At 38.4% G+C, this 17,917-nt stretch overlaps 1 protein-coding gene across 1 annotated transcript; it reads left to right on the top strand.

Moving 5' to 3' along the window:
• Positions 1-345: 345 nt before the first annotated feature.
• On the top strand, positions 346-15,955 carry LOC307148341 (nuclear factor 7, ovary-like). Its single transcript, XM_079853783.1, has 6 exons — positions 346-977; positions 11,464-11,559; positions 11,781-12,011; positions 12,089-12,111; positions 12,193-12,311; positions 14,931-15,955. Exons 1-6 carry the CDS (start codon positions 576-578, stop codon positions 15,407-15,409), a joined length of 1,350 nt encoding a protein of 449 aa, XP_079709909.1. The 5' UTR covers positions 346-575; the 3' UTR covers positions 15,410-15,955.
• The last annotated feature ends 1,962 nt before the right edge of the window (positions 15,956-17,917 follow it).

Genomic DNA, 17,917 nt, shown 5'->3' with positions numbered 1-17,917 from the left:
AACAAAAGGATTTATTAAACAAACAAAACTCAGATAAGTCATTGGATACTTGAATAAATAAACTATGTACAAATTTTGAGTATTTTTTATTGTCAATATTTGTGTTTTTTCATTGTTCTTTTATACCATTATACCTGAGAAAGTTTCAATGCAAGTTTTGTTCAAATTTAACCTGAAGAAATCCTGAACCCATACTCAGAATTAGTGAACACACACATTTAAACACACACACACACACACACACACACACACACACACACACACACACACACACACACACACTTGTTTTTGCAGTTTTCTTTAACCCTCATAAACTCCACCCTCTTTCAACACTTACCAGGAAGAGACTGACTTATTTCTCTTTTCTGTCATGCTGACTCTCCTCTCTCTCGACAAAAGCAATAAAGAAGCAGCGATCAGTGGAGAATGAAGACAAACACTTTCAAGAAGGATTTTTGAGACATTTGTTTCTGAACAGGCAGCAGATCATTGTGATTCTCTAAGTGATTCATTTTTAAATCCGTCGTTCAGAAAGTGAAAGTAAAGTTTGTGTTGCTGGAGATCAAACGGTGAAAATGGCTTCACTAAATGTCTCTGCTGAAGAGCTTTCTTGTCCCGTGTGCTGTGAAATCTTCAAGGCTCCTGTTGTTTTATCATGTAGTCACAGTTTCTGTAAAGAGTGTCTTCAACAGTTCTGGAGAACCAAGAAAACTCAGGAGTGTCCTGTCTGCAGGAGAAGATCCTCAAGAGACAATCCTCCATATAATCTTGTGTTAAAAAACTTGTGCGAGTCAATCCTGAAGGAGAGAAATGAGACGCGTTCATCAGGATCTGAGGAGATCTGCAGTTTACACAGTGAGAAACTCAAACTCTTCTGTCTGGAGGACAAACAGCCTGTGTGTATAGTGTGCAGAGATTCAAAACAACACGACAATCACAAATTCAGACCCATCAGTGAAGTGGGTTCATCATATAAGGTTTTTTTTTTTTTTTAATTTAACCTTTATTTACCCAGGTAAGCACATTGTTTGTTTGTTTGTTTGTATACTTTATTGTCCTTTTTAAGGAAATTTGTCTTGGACTCAAGCTGCAATAATACACAACATATACATACATACACATATGCACACACAACCAATGAAAAGCTGAAGTGATAACAGCATTAACAGTGCCTCTTCCCACCATATAGGTAAATTAAAATGGATTACAAGATGTAGCACTACATTACTACATCTTGCTATTCAACATATTAATAGATACAGGAATAAATTACTTTTTGTAACGGTTGCTCTTACACAATGGGACTCTATACCGTCTCCCAGATGGCAACATCTGATACATTGGAAATAAAACATGGCTTGAATCACTCACTATTGTCTGTGCATTCTTAAAAATCAACGATTCGTAAATTGATTAAAGTGATGAGTACTCTCTTACACCCATAACTTTCATTGCAATTTTCACAAGACGAGCAAGCTGTGATTTTTAATTGGACCGAAAGATTGCCATACCAAGTTTGCATCCCATAATTCAAAAGACTACCTAAAACAGCATAATAAAATAATTGCATAATTCTCTGATTTACACCAAACAGCCTAAGTCTTCTCAAAAAATACAATCGTTGTTGAAATTTTGAACAAATATAATCAATGTGGGCTTTCCAGGTAAATGAACGATCAATGACCACACCTAGATACTTATAGGTATCCACCTGCTCAATGATATTATCATAGATGATAACTGGGCTGTAATCACCTAATCTTTTTGGATCTATTATCATTTCCTTTCGTTTTTGATGCATTTACGATAAGATGATTTACATTACACCACCGTACAAAATTCTCAATTTCAGACTGATACGCTAATATATCATGATCTTTCTCTAAGAGACTCAATATCACTGTGTCATCAGAGTATTTGATAATATAATTATTCTTATTTATACTAAAACAGTCATTCGTATAAAGGGTAAACAGAAAAGGAGAGCATACACAACCTTGAGGCGCGCCAATACTAATAGATTTAACATCAGAGAGTGTATTATTTACTTTTACATATTGAGTACGATTGGTTAAGAAAGAAAAGAGCCACTTAATAATAAAAGGGTTAACATTACTTTTTACAAGCTTACCCAGGACTAACTGCGGCTGTAGCGTATTAAAAGCGGAGCTAAAATCTACAAAGAGCAGTCGTGCATAAGCATTAGAGGTTTCTAGATGTTGAAGAGTCAAATGAGTGATAGTGTTAACCGCATCAACAGTCCCTCTTCCCACCATATAGGCAAATTGAAATGGATCCAATATAGAGTTTACACTACATTTCAGTCTCGACATTACATACCTCTCCAAACATTTCATAATTACAGAAGTTATAGCAATTGGTCTAAAATCATTATTATCAACAGCACCTGTTTTTTTAGGAACAGGTGTAATAATAGTCTTTTTCCATAACAAAGGAACCGTATGACTGTCCAGAGATTGCTGGAAAATTGGACACCAAGCTGGAGTTAATTCTTCTGCACACTCTCGTAAAAGATAAGCGGAGATACCATCTGGCCCAGTTGTTTTCTTAGTGCAAGTTTTCCGAAAAAGAGAAGTAACTTCTTGAGGGTTCACAAGTAATCTAACATCCGTTGCACATTCAATATTTTGTAAGAACTCTTCACATTCCTTAACAGGGCCATTATTATCAAAGCGAATAAAAAAGTCATTCAACTCATTTGCTTTCTTAAAATCGTCAGTAGTAATGAACCGTTGTATTTTAGAGTCCATGTTAGAGATAGTTCTCAGTGAGTTCCACAGTTTTTTATTGTTCATAGATGCGATGTTTTGTTCAATGTAGTCCTTTTTACGCTTCCTAGCTTCCCATAATAGTTTATTCAGTTCCTTTTGGACGACTTTTAACTCAACCCGGTCTTTTTTCAGAAAAGCTACTTTTTTCCTATTGATGCAGGCTTTCACTTCTTTTGTTATGTGAGGCTTATTATTAGGGAACACCATTATCTCCTTTTTAGGTAGTATTGTATCCACACAGAAACGAATATAGTCCGTAGTCATCTCCGTGATTTCGTTCAGATCTGTGTCGTGAAATACTGACCAGTTCGTACTTAGAAAACACCCTTTTAATGCCTCTACATTTCCTTCATCCCATATAGTTACTGTCTTGACCAGAGGTTTGCTCCTTTTTAAAACAGTTCTGTATGTCGGTATTAAATGAACTATATTGTGGTCAGATGTGGATAAAGGGGGTTTAGTTTTTGCCTTATAGGCATCCTTAATGTTGCCATAACATTTATCCAGAATGTTATTGTTCCTGGTCGCAGATTTAACATATTGGAAAAAGCCTGGTAAAAATGGCTCAAGTTTGCAATGATTAAAATCGCCCAAGACAAGGACTGGAGCTCCCGGTGTTCGCTGTAGCTGTTTTTGAATACAGTCAGATATACTTGAGGCAGCTCTGGAGGCGTTACCACTGGGAGGAATATACACTACACACAGTATCACGTTGCCAAACTCCCTCGGGAGATAAAAAGGTCTTAGACTTAGACAGAGGTATTCGGCGTCAGTAGTACAGCCAGATTCTTTCACTGTATATTGTGTGCACCAACCGTTACTCACGTACACACAGACTCCTCCACCTCTGACTTTCTCCGAGGACTCCCGAGGAATTGAGAACACTTTCTCATTTACAATGGCGACCTGGCCAAGATAAAAGCGTCGAGGTACAAAAGTTACACATGTAATTACAAGACAAAACAGATCAAACATTTACAAATTTATACAAGTAGTACAAAAGGTGTCAATATATTGAGATAATGGTTATTAGATAAAACGGCGTTGCTCTATGCCATACAATCAATAGACGAAATAAATATTGAGGTCTAATAAGAGGTAATATTGTCGAGTACAAATTTAATATGCTTAGAACAATTTGAAAAGTGACAAATGTCGAATAGCAAGTGACCATTGCTGAAAAAAATAAAAAAAAATAAAAAAACAGGCATAAAAACAGCCATGGTATATTAAAATGTACAAATACATATATTAATGACTAAAGTGTGAGTCGGGTTAGCATGTACAATGGTCTGACAATGTGTTTGCTAATAATAATTTGAATGTGGATAATGGGACAATGGACCAGGGTTATTATAGTTTTGCATTTTTCATTAGTTTTTATTTTTATTTCGTTTTGACTTTTTGTTTTCAAATTCAGTTTAGTTTTAATTAGTTTTTAAAGTGGGTTTGCTAGTTTAGTTTAGTTTTTGTTTTTTGAAAATGCTTAGTTTTAGTTTAGTTTTTATTAGTTTTAGTGTTAGTTTTAGTCTTTTTTTGTAATTTGGGTTATTTGTCAGGGGCAAGATTCAAAAAAGTCAGAAAAAGTATTGTGTAATAATAAAAACATAATACAATTTTAGAAAAAAATTCACACCCCATTGAAATTCCTTTACCTCTTACAAAATCCACACGCTGTACCAAAAATCTACACATCTTCTATACAGAATTCACACCCTAAATACCACAGCTGTACAATTTTCACACCCTATACTAAATTTACCCTATGGGGAGAGTGGGGTGATTTGTGCCAGGGGGGGGGGGAAGTAGTTCCACCCCTTGTTTCTGGAAAACCATAGAGGAAATTGGTCATGTGACCACATCATTTTGAAAAGCAATCACTTTTAGTCATCCTCCAAAGAGACACATGGCATGAGATTTAAGCACATTTTAGTGCAAAAAACAGTTTTTTCCCTTTCAAAGTAAAATTTCTATGATTAACGTTTTTTGATTGTAGTGTCTGAACAATTATAGACAAGTTTGAAAACATTTCACACATGTTTTAGTGCTTTAGTAGGCTACACAATGAGTCTATACAGTTAGCATGATGTTAGCTCTTAACTGCTGGATCATGCTAGTTTTTCAAACTTGTGGGTCTGGGGTGATTTGTGCCAAAGGGCCTGGGTTAAGTTGTGCCAGATCCAGACCACCTAGACCTACATACTCACAGGGGATAATCTTGAGAAGTGAGGAGATGGGCATGCCTCATCATTGTTTGACTTAGGCCTGCCTGCTATTTGTTTAATTTAGCTAACACTGATTTCAGTTTTGAGTTTGCACTATGTAAAGAGAAGTTTTATTCCGTTTTTAAGTGGCCTATGTCACAATAGTATGTTTAGAAATTAGCCTAGTCACTTTATTCTTATATGTTACATAATTGACAGACAGCGCCATGTCAACAGGCATCTATTGCCAAAGCCTTTTTGCCTGAAATGAGTCACAAATATCATATATTGTGTTGCTATGGTGCTCTAAATGGTTGCTAGGCCGTAGCTTGATAGCTTCACAATGATCCTGAGAGACTGATTGGTCGTCTGAGTAAAATTAGCCCACCCCCTTGTCTCTATGACACTGTGATCCAGAGTTATGTTCAATACAAAATCCCTATGCAATTGACCATAGTAGGAAAAACACATGCTATGGTATTCCAGGGTGACAATATCTAAATAAACCTTAAATGAGTAATTTTGTATTGAAATTGTCTTGCTTTCATATAGCATTACAGTTCATAACATTAAAATGTTCTGTTTTACAGTACTTCAGAAATCACTGGCACAATTTACCCCAATGTATTGCCCTAAAGGCACTACTTCCCCCGCACCAGGGGCAAGTTGTGCCATGAGACCACTTTTTCCCCAAAAGCTATATTTCTGAAACAATTTATTTCAGATCCAAAGTTATTGTTCTCAGGGATGCACCACATCCTGAAATATATGTACCCGGTAGCTGCTACATCGTTAAGTTGAAGGAATTACTGCCATGGCCTCACTTTAAAGTCACTTTGAGTAAAAACTGGCACAACTCACCCCACTTTCCGTACAGTCAATAGCCTACTCATCTGGATTGAAGCAGCAAACATTAAGTGTAAAAGTAAAAAAATGACATAACATTATTTAATATTTGAATCAAATCGTATACAGTGTTTTGACAACGACAACCACAACCAAAAAGTGCATCTTACCTCAAACTTGCGACTAGTTAACTTTCTAAAAAAAGGAGCAATCGCTTCTCGGGTCGACATTAACACACTGACAAAATTATATTCAGAATTTAAAATATTTTGATACCACTTTTTAATGTGTGATTGTAAGGTGTTCACGAGATAGAGATACTAACCTTTAGCGAACTTGCTTTCAACGTCGAACGAACACTCGTTCTCATGGAGACACGGTGTGCACGGAGGGGAGGGGCTGTGTGTGTGTGTGTGTGTGTGTGTGTGTGCGTGCGTGCGCGCGCGCGCGTGTATGTGAGAGACAGAGACGGAGGGAGAGCAGGGAAAGGAAATGCAGCTGAACGAATACGCTGCGTGTTTTAAATAGCGTTAAAAAAATGAAAGACCTTGACAAAGACGAAAACTAAGGACATTTACTCTATAATTTTATTTTATTTTAGTTAGTTTTGCCAAACACACATTACAGTTTTAGTTAGTTATCGTTTTTTTGTAATGCCTCGTTTTTATTTTTATTTCAGTTAACGACAATGTTTTTTCCCACCTAGTTTTCGTTTTTTCGTTAGTTTTCGTTAACGATTATAACCTTGCAATGGACTCAAGCTTCAGAGATTTTTGAAGTGTATTCCAATCGTTAACAGCGGAGAACTGGAAAGAAAGGCGGCCAAAGGAGGTACGGGCTTTAGTAGCAGTCAAAGTGATATACCTGCTTGAACGAAGGTTCATAAAGGGGGTAGCTCTAGAGATTAGTGATCTTAGATAAGGTGGGGTTTTACACAGTAGACATTTGTAGATGAAATGATACCAATGTTTTTGACGTCGGGTCTGTAATGAAGGCCAGCCAATTAAACTATAAAGGTTGCAGTGGTGGGTATTATATGGAGCATTGGTGACAAAACGGATGGCGGTATGATATACAACATCTAGTTTACTAAGGAGAGAGTTTGAAGCAATTCTGTAAATAATATCACCGTAGTCAATAATTGGAAGGATGGTCATTTTCACGAGAGCGAGTTTTGCTGGGAAAGTAAGAGAGGCTTTATTACGGAATAAGAAGCCAATCCTGGATTTAATTTTAGTTTGGAGCTGATTAATGTGGGTCTGGAAAGAAAGAGAAGAGTCTAACCAAACCCCTAGGTATTTGTAATTGTCTACCTGTTCTATAGCAGACCCATCTAGTGTGGTGATGCTTAATGGGCAGGTAGGTACAATGTGAGATCGGTTAAAAAACATACATTTAGTTTTGGTAGAATTTAGAAGCAGTTGAAGGAAACGGAGTGAATGCTGTATATTATTAAAACTCTCTTGAAGATTTTTTAACACAGTGTCCAACGACGGACCAGCCGTATAAAGGATGGTGTCGTCTGCATAGAGGTGGATCAAAGAATCACCTGCAGCAAGAGCAACGTCATTAATATATACAGAAAATAGAGTCGGCCCTAGAATTGATCCCTGAGGCACCCCCATGGAGACAGCCAGAGGACTGGAAAGAAGGCCCTCTGACTTAACACATTGAAACCTGTCAGAGAAATAATTTGTGAACCAAGCAAGGCAATCATCTGAGAACCCCAAGTTCCTTAATCTATCAATTAAGATGTTATGATTGACAGAATCAAAGGCCTTGGCCAGATCAATAAAGACTGCTGCACAATAATGTCTTTGATCAATAGCAGCTATGATGTCATTTGTGACTTTAAGTGTGGCTGAAGTGCACCCATGCCCGGCTCGGAAACCAGATTGCATTTCGGAAAGACTATGATGAGATTCGAGATGGTGAATAATTTGTTTATTAATAATTCTTTCGAAGACCTTTGAAATGCAGGGAAGAATAGAGATTGGTCTATAGCAGTTTGGATCTAAACTATCCCCTCCTTTGAATAAAGGGATTACTGCAGCAGTTTTCCAATCTTTAGGTAGTTCTGATGAGTTAAGAGAAAGGTTAAAAAGACTGGTGATGGGAGTAGCAATAATTACCGCAGACAACTTTAAAAAGGAAGGGTCCAGATTGTCTAATCCTGATGATTTGAAGGGGTCAAGATGCTGCAACTCCCTTAAAACGTCGGCTATCTGGACATGGGCAAAGGAAAAACGTGGAAAATTTTGACTAAGTGCTACAGAGGGTGAGGGGCTGTTAATTAGGGTCGGATTCGCCAGATGAAAAGCATGACCAGCCATGGCAAAATGCTTATTAAAGTTCTCAACCATGGAGGATTTGTCAGTAGTGATAATATTATCTAGCTTTAGTGCTGTGGGTAATTGTACGGAGGTGTTCTTATTCTCCATAGTTTTTACTATATCCCAAAACTTTCTAGAATTAGTGTTGCACGTGGCAAATTTCTGTTTGAAGAAGCCAACCTTAGCATTCCTGACCGCCTGTGTGTATCGATTTCTGACTTCCCTAAAGAGTTGCTGGTCTCTGAGGTTGTTCGATGCTAATGCCGTACGCCACACAATATTCTTATGTTGGTTAAGGGCGGTGAGTTCTGGAGTGTACCATGGGCTGTATCTACTTTTAGTTCTGAGCCTTTTGTAAGGGGCATGCTTATTTAGAACAGCTAGAAAGGCACTTTTAAAGAATGACCAAGCATCCTCAACTGTAGGGATAAGATCGATATCCTTCCAGGGTACCTGGGCTAAATCATATAAAAAGGCCTGTTCGCAGAAATGTTTTAAAGAGCGTTTGTTAATGATAAGAGGAGGCCTTTTGGTTGCAGACCCGTTACGGACACATGCAATTATGCAGTGATCGCTGATGTCTTGGCTAAAGACACCAGAGATATATTTAGTGGGCATATTAGTTAGGGCAATATCTATGAGAGTGCCCTTATTTGCAGATTTTCGGTTATCTCTAGTGGGTTTGTTAATGATTTGCGTGAGATTGAGGGCATCAAGTTTGGAAAGTAAACTGGATGAAGCATTAAGCATGTCCCAGTTTAAGTCGCCCAGAAGTAAAAACTCAGAAGATAAATATGGAGCAAGCAGTTCACATAGGTTGTCTAGGGCACAACTGGGTGCAGAGGGGGGTTTGTAACAGGTGGCTACAGTCAGGGACTTGTTTCTAGAAAGGTGGATTTGCAAAATTAAGAGCTCAAACTGTTTTGGCACATGTAAGTGAAAGGGATGTGTGAAGGCCAAATATGGGAACCCATACTAAGAAATAGTGCACACACATTCAGTGAGTAGTACACACACATTGTGACATTGTGACAAGTGATTGGGGCTCAAGGGATCCTTAGTCATTTCCTGCCAGTATTGAGAATCAAACCTGCAACCTTCCGGTAACCAGTCTGCCTCTTTAACCATTAAGCCACAACTTTCCTTCACTTGTAAAGAACAATACTTAATCATAAGTTACAAATATTACATTCATGTTACAACAATTACAACAATAATTACAATTTCAACAATATTTCAAGTGTACTCTTTCTTTGTAAAAAAAATGATTATAGGCCTACATTTTATCTATGTATTCATTAGTTTGAATATAGTCAACATTGGAACAGCTAACATCTTAGTTGATGACTTTATTTTTGACAAAAATAGTATTTTATATATAGAAATTGCTAATCAAAAGCTTATTTGACGTGGCAGTATATTCTACAGTAAAAACTGTACCCAAATCTAGTCAACAAGCCTGACTGTAACGTTGTTTTCATGAAATATTAGGGCATATTGTTAATTTGCAGTTTAATACGTTGCTTATACAAATAGCCTACATTTTATTTCAACATATTTCAGTCAATTTTTACTCATCTCAGTATAGCAATACAGTTTGCTAAAACATCATCATTCATTCACACACGCGATTTAAATTTAAACTGTCTTTGCCAGCTGTGGTAAACAGCGCGCATCTCTGCCGTTCATTCATTCATAAACAGAAACCCAATTCTCGTGAGAAGGAAAAAAACTTACTAGTATTCCTCAGCTCGCTCCTCGATATACCCGCACTTCTGAGGTAGCCTACATTTTCCATTATTATTATTCCTCACAGCGCTGCGAGACGGTGTAAACAAGTAATGATCTGAATAAACTTGTGTTTTCTCGAGCTGATATGGGGGCGTTCACAGGATTGCGCGGATTGCCTCAGTCATTTGCGTTTGAATAGTGCGCGCTCTCCGTAGGCGGAGTCACATTACATCTGAATGAGCTGTAATGAGGTCGACTGGAATCGCTCTCTTTTAATACAGATTTCACAAGATGAGAATATTTGGTTTTTATATAAATTACTTCATTTAAAAGAAGAGAATTCAAGCTTCATGCCTGTGTGTCTGTATGCCTGTTTGACTGAGTATTCGCTGAGTTACAGTTCATTTTCGGACGCGTTTCAGAATGGACTACACTGACAGGGAGAAGGCAGAACTCGCTTCGTGTTTATTTTTCTTTATTTGGCAAAAAGCACAACACTTTGTTTAAATTGTGAGTATACACAAAAATAATACACATTTAACAGAATCGATTGATGTATGAAACTTGTTTGTAAAATCAAAGTCAAAAGAGTATTTCGGGTCTCAATTCAACTGATAAGGAAAAAAGCGAGCAGATCACGCCGGCGTGATTGCCGACCTCTGAGGGTTCAAACTTAAAACAAAATACAACATAAAACACAGGCAAACTGAGTAAACAAATAATACAGTTTTCAACACCTATCACCCATGTGAAAAACTAATCACCCCCTTTAGCAGCAATAACTGCAGCCGGACGCTTGTGATAACTGTCTTTTCTTTGCAGAACTGCTTTAGTTCAGCCATATTGGAGGGTTTTCAAGCATGAACTGACTGTTTAAGGTCTTGCCACATCATCTCAATTGGGTTCAAGTCAGGACTTTGACGAGGACAAACTAAAACTTGAACTGCTTTCTTGAGCCGTTCAGAGGTTGATTTACTCCTGTGCTTTGAATCATTTTCTTGCTGCTTGAGCTTCAACTTACAGACTGAAGATCTGAGATTCTGAAAGGGAATGTTTGGGGAAAAAAACATAATAGAGGCACTTTAAGACATTTAACCAGCTTGATGTTGTTGGAAAAGTCCTATTTAAGTGTTGATTTGATTGAACATGACTGCAGTAATCATGACTGGTTGTGTTTAGTCCAGCTGAACCACATTATAAATACATTTCATAGATTTGAGGAATTAGTAACTACAGGGCCAAATACATTTTCACACAGGCCTTGTTGCTATTGGATAACTTTTTACTTCAATAAATAACATTGTCTTTTACAAACTGTACTTTGTGTTTACTCAAGTTGCCTTTGTTTTATAGTAGGTTTTAATTTCTGTATCTAGTATTCTGAATTTATGATGTGCACAAAGTAATAGAAACTAGAACTAGAACTATTACTAACTAGAACTATTACTATTACAAATAGAAGAAATCAGGATGGGGCAAATACTATTTCGATCATATCACTGTATTGTCTTCTCTTCTTCTCTTCACTGTAATCTGGTGTTTTTTGTTCAATTCTAGGAGGAGCTCAATACAGCACTGAAGACCTTACAAGAGAAACTTAAACACAGAGAAAACATTAAAGGAGAGTTTGAGAAAACAGTTCAACACATCAAGGTGAGGAAACAGAATCAAGAGTCATGTATACCTGAGAGACAGTGTATACAGTTATGATTTAATATAATTGATTATAGTTTATTATTTCTGTAAATGACGAGCATCAATCTGCTTCTGGATCCGTTCTATGTCGGATATCCTAGTTTATCTCTGATATGAATGATGTGAAGTGTTGATGTATGTCGATTGAGATGATTGAAGTGAATGTGATGTGATTTCAGTCTCAAGCTGAGCACACAGAGCGTCAGATTAAACAGCAGTTTGAGAAGCTTCATCAGTTTCTCAGAGATGAAGAAGAAGCTACAGTCACTGCACTGAGGGAGGAAGAGGAGCAGAAGAAGCAGAGGATGAAGGAGAAGCTGGAGGAGATGAACACACACATCTCAGCTCTTTCACACACAATCAAAGACATGGAGGAGATGATGAAAGCCAATGACGTCTGCTTTCTGAAGGTCTGATCTCAGATCATTGGTTGATCATTGGTTGATTGATTGAGTTGTTGATGATAAATGGTGTGTTTGTTCTGCAGGAGTTTCCAGGCTCAATGGAAAGGTGAGTGATCTGCTCCTGTCTCTGGTCTCTCTGGTTCTGATCCAAAGCCACTGCAGTTCTGACTCCTGAATGTTCTTCCAGAGTCCAGAGCTCACAGCCGGATCCACAGATGGCTTCTGGAGCTTTGATTCATGTGCCACGATACTTGGGCAACCTGCCGTTCAGAGTCTGGAAGAAGATGCAGGACATCGTCCAAAACAGTGAGTCTGACAGCAGAAGATCTGAGCTGGAGAGTTAAAGGTTCTTCATAACTAGATAGATAGATAGATTTGGCTCATTTAAAGATTCCATCAATGACAGCCTATGGGATTTTCATCCTCATTTTAAGAATAACTGATCAGTCTGATCCGTTATAAAATATCAAAAGATATAAAAGAGCCTATCTTCTTTTGAGCATGCTTGAACGAGCCAATGCGTGCAATGGCGACGTGAATTTGCATCATTCTCTCCGCCCCGCGAGGCGGGTATAATTACGGAAGCGGATGCAAGCACCATCTGTTTTTCGCTGAGGAGTCAGTCGTGGTCCAACTATAGTGGCAAAGGGACTATGTCCTCCGTTCCCTCCTTCAAGGACACAAATGTCTGAATCTCATATTTAATGTTTGTAGTTGATGCCGTTAAACGCTGATGATAAAACGAGTGTGAAACTAATAACAGCACTGACAGTGATCAGAGGAAAATGTGTTTGATCAACTGGACTTGTGTCATAATTTATAATAATCTGTGTTGGGTTCACTGTATTATAAGGAAACATGGAATTAGTTTCCATTGTTATGCTGATGACACTCAAATATATATTTCATCACGGCCGGATGAAAACGCTAAATTATCCAAATTGACAGAGTGTTTTAAAGATATAAAAGATTGGATGACGCGTAATTTTCTTTTATTAAATCCAGACAAGACAGAGGTACTAATCATCGGTTCAAAAAACCGCCCACAAAACCTCTCACAATACAACTTTAACATAGTAGGATGTCCTGTTACTTTATCCTCTACAGTAAAAGACCTGGGTGTTATATTAGATTGCAACCTGTCTTTTGAAAATCATATTTCATATGTTACAAGAAGAGCCTTTTTCCACCTTAGAAACATTGCTAAGCTACGTAACATACTATCTGTTTCTGATGCAGAAAAGCTAGTTCATGCATTCATGACCTCGAGACTAGATTACTGTAATGCTTTATTAGCTGGTTGTCCTGCATCCTCAATAAACAAGCTACAGTTAGTCCAAAATGCAGCCGCTAGAGTTCTTACTAGATCAAGAAAATATGATCATATAACACCGATTTTAATATCACTACATTGGTTACCTATAAAATTCCGTATTAATTACAAAGTACTGTATTGCTACTGACTTATAAAGCCCTAAACGGCTTAGCTCCAGTCTATTTAACGGATCTTCTATTGCCCTATAATCCATCGCGCTCTTTAAGATCACTAAATTCGAGGCTTTTGGTCATACCTAGGATATCCAGATTAGAGCCCTGCACGGGCCAAAAACTCCGGCCCTGGCCCATGGTGTTCAAGCCCTACCCGACCCCAGCCCGACAACGCCTGCAATTTTTTCAGCCCGAACCCGACCCGACCCGAGACCAACATCAATCACTTTTAAGCTCTCTCTGACGCGCGCGCTCTTTGACGCGCTCTTTGACGCGCTCTCTCTCTCTCTGACGCGCGCTGTCTCTGCTACACACGCAAACACACGTCGCGCGCTCTCTGATGCGCGCTGTCTCTGCTACACACGCAAACACACACACGTCGCGCGCTCTCTGATGCGCACTGACTCTGCTACACACGCAAACACACACACGTCACACGCTACTAAGAGGTAAACTTTTATTATAGGCCTGAAACATCATGCCCCAAAATATTGGACAAACCGTCCATTACACAGAAGCATAAACATGAAGGGAGAATATAGTGCTACGGGATCAAACCGCAAAAATAAGTAAATAAACGGCCTACCTTTCTTTGCTTTTCAGTAACTGAAGTGTCACCTGTTTAATGCACGTGAGTGACGCGCGCGCGTTCGTGTATGCGTGTTGCGTTTGTGTTACTTTCTTAGGTGATGTATAATATTTATAATATAATCAATATAACAATATTTCATACACACTTCGTGACGTGTGCTCTGCTGCACGTTAATTATATACACAATGAGGAGAGAAGCTAAAATAAGCCCGAGCCCGACCCGAGCCCGATCTGTAAAAAAAAAAAAAAACGGCCCGAGCCCGGCCCGAATGGGCTTAGCCTGTCGGGCCCCGACGGGCTTGCAGGGCTCTAATCCAGATCCACCAAAGGAGGGAGAGCATTTTCACATTTAGCTCCAAAACTCTGGAATAGCCTTCCTGATACTGTCCGTTGCTCAGACTCGCGCTCCCAGTTTAAAACTAGATTAAAGACGCATCTCTTCAGCCAGGCATTCATATAATATTTTTAATCTTACAGTTCAAACTACAATCCGGCTTCTAGTTCATAAACGCCAGAGGAGAACTGGCCCCCGACTGAGCCTGGGTTCTCCCAAGGATTTTTTTTTTTCTCCATTAGGTCACCTGATGGAGTTTTTTCGGTTCCTTGCCACTGTTGCCTTTGGCTTGCTCAGTTGGGGATATTTTGGGAATATTTAATTTAATTTTATCAATCAATAAATTTCACTAGAAACAAACCTTGTTGTATTATTTTAATTTAATACTGTGAAGCTGCTTTGATACAATCTGTATTGTGAAAAGCGCTATACAAATATACTTGACTTGACTTGACTGTCGATCATTATATGAAGATCAGAATAAAAGCATCTGTTGATTGTGTCTCATCAGCTCCTGTGATTCTGGATCCAAACACTGCAGATCCACGTCTCGTCCTGTCTGATGATCTGACCAGTGTGAGAAACAGCGGGAACAAACAACCTCTTCCTGATAATCCTGAGAGATTTGACTGTTTCTGTGTTTTGGGTTCAGAGGGTTTTAACTCAGGAACACACTGCTGGGATGTGGAGGTTAAAGAGAGTTCAGGCTGGACTCTTGGAGTAACTACAGCATCAAATCAGAGGAAGGGAAGTGTTTTCTTCATCACTGATGTCTGGAGTGTGACGTACGGATGGATAGGAGGTTTTGCTGTTAATCAGAAGCTTGATTGTGTGAGAGTGAATCTGGACTATGACAGAGGAATGGTGTCGTTCTCTGATCCTGTAACTAACACACATCTACACACATTCACAACCACCTTCACTCACACACTCTTTCCATTCTTCTGGTGTTCTTCCTCTCTGAAGATCTTACCGGTCAATATTCAGTAAACGTCACTCCTGTAGATCTGGATCTTCCTGCTTTCATCATGTTTCCAATATGTAATCCATATCTCATGAGTAAGAGTGCTGTTGATCTGAGTATCAGTAGGCTGGCTGTGATTGGTCCGTGATGATCACATGACTGATATCCCTTACGGATAGTTCATTTTATGAAGTATACTTAACCCTCTGGGGTCTGAGCTGTTTTCTGGGCCCTGGAGGTGTTCTGACATTTGTGCTTATTTCTGTTACTTGTGACATTTTCATGGCTAAAATCTTATTACACTGTATTCAGCACAAACTCTGCTACAATAATATATCAGCAGCATGTATGTAAAAGTTTGTAGTTTTGAGATAATGATGTTTATGCGTGTTTTGTGAAAAAACAAAAAAATTGTCAATGAAATAAGGCCATGAAACCCATACTGATTATTTCTTCATAAGACTTTTGAATTGTATCACGTAGCCTAGAATATTTGCTCCAAAACTATGTGAAAATCATCCTGCATACTGATTCAGATAAGACAATATATTGATTAAAATTTGCAAGACATGTTTTGTGTGAGAAAGCTTTATGCGGAGAGGCGTGAACACATCATGAATATTTCATTTCTTTCACACCTGAGAAAGACAAAGACCCTCCCCTAATGGCCCTATTAGGAGCTATCAGGCCCTATCATTCTGAGCAACCTTGCACAAAGAATGAGGAGATTTAAAAAAGAATGGCTTTTTGATTGTTTGGATTTATTTACAACACAACATAATCCAAAGATACACAACAAATGACAAAAAAAGCACACTACTGAACACACGGATCTAAAGACAGAGACTTCACCAGTCACACACCTTTGTGCCATTCCTGAAACATAGTACATACCTTTCATTTCCATGGTGTTTGATTTTTCACTTTACCATGTTCATGTACAGAGACTTGTGTGAATGTTGAAGTCAGCAGGACTCATCAGTGGGGCATCTGGTCCCTGAGAGAAAAAAAACAAAAAAAAACGCTGTGAACATACTGATATCAAGAGAAACTATAGGGCTGCATGATTTGGGGAATACATTTTAGATTTTTTTAGGTTAAAATTGCTTTTTAAAATGTACAGAATACACACACACACACACACACACACACACACATATATATATATATATATATATATATATATATATATATATATATATATATACATACAGTGGGGAGAACAAGTATTCGGGTTGCCAGCTCTGCTCTAGTTACCACAGCTGCAGCTACAAACGTGTTGGATAAAAAAATGTCTAACGTTACGTTAACGTTCAATTAGGTAAGGCTTGAGCATATCATGGGTGTAGGCTACCTGACTTTACATTTGACATATTAAATAACTAAATAGCATCCAGTGTCTAGCAGTGCAGCAGCATTTACAGCTGAGGGAATTCCTGGAGGGACTTCAGAGCCAGTCACTCCCGAAGATCCAAGGGCCTCATAAAATGTAAGAGGTTTACATGTGTGTTATTTTTTATATAGCCTGTTTTTGATATTTCCATTTATTTTACTTTGGGTTGGGGTTTTTATTGGTCCCAACAGATTCTGATGGTAATATCTGTCTTTTGGAGCCTCCTGTCCCAACAGAACCCCAGGCAGTTGTAAGTAGCCTACTCAGTACACCAGAAATTATGATAAATAGTGTTATAAAGTGTAGGCTATACTCGGCCAAATGCTCATCTTCACAGGACGATGGGGATGAAGAGTTTCTGCTGCCACAGAGAGGCCTACAGAGGTAATGTTAATATTATGTGTCTACACATCAAACAATCTACACATTCAGATTTTTTTCACATATTTAAGTGGAGTAGCCTATATAATATAAGTTTATATCCAAGTATAAACGGGTATTCTTATCGCCCCCACCCCCACCCCCACCCCCACCCCACACACACACAGTTTAATTCTGTAGAATTTGTTTAGAACTACATTATGTAAGTCTAATCTACTACTGTATTTTCAGTTGCCAGTTAAGGAGTTATATAGACTTCATCTTATAAAAAAAAAAAAAAAAAAAAAAAACAGCAGTAAAAATAGCAATATTTTATTTATTATTTTTATTAATAAGAATGTACTGAAAGAATGAATGAGGTGTTTAAACACCATTTCCTCTTTAAAAAAGGGGAGGAGACCGAAAGAAAATCAGGGTTTACCGAAGAAAACCTGCTCCTGATCAGGTTAGGTTCACAGAGTAAGTTACCATGGTAACTGACTCTGAGTATAAGTTACCTCTCTTTCAGAAACAGGCTTGACTTAGGTTTAACATACCTCCCATTCTGAAACAGAAAACTCAGAGTTTCCCTCATTTCAGGGTTAACATACTCAGAGTTCCCTTTTGAAGGGAACTCAACAATACGTCATTGACGCTTTGGGGAACGCCCCAGGCGTGACAGGTGTCTGAAATCAAATATCAACTCACAGCAATCATGTTGACCAGCGACAGCCCGTGCATCATCAGCTTGAATGATGAGCGCGCGACCTGGATGTATAAA

The sequence above is a fragment of the Squalius cephalus genome (genome assembly GCF_949319135.1).
Source record: "Squalius cephalus genome assembly, chromosome: 20".
NCBI lineage: Eukaryota > Metazoa > Chordata > Actinopteri > Cypriniformes > Leuciscidae > Squalius > Squalius cephalus.
Note: the sequence above shows the minus strand (reverse complement) of the source record. Positions and strands in the feature narration are given on the sequence as shown.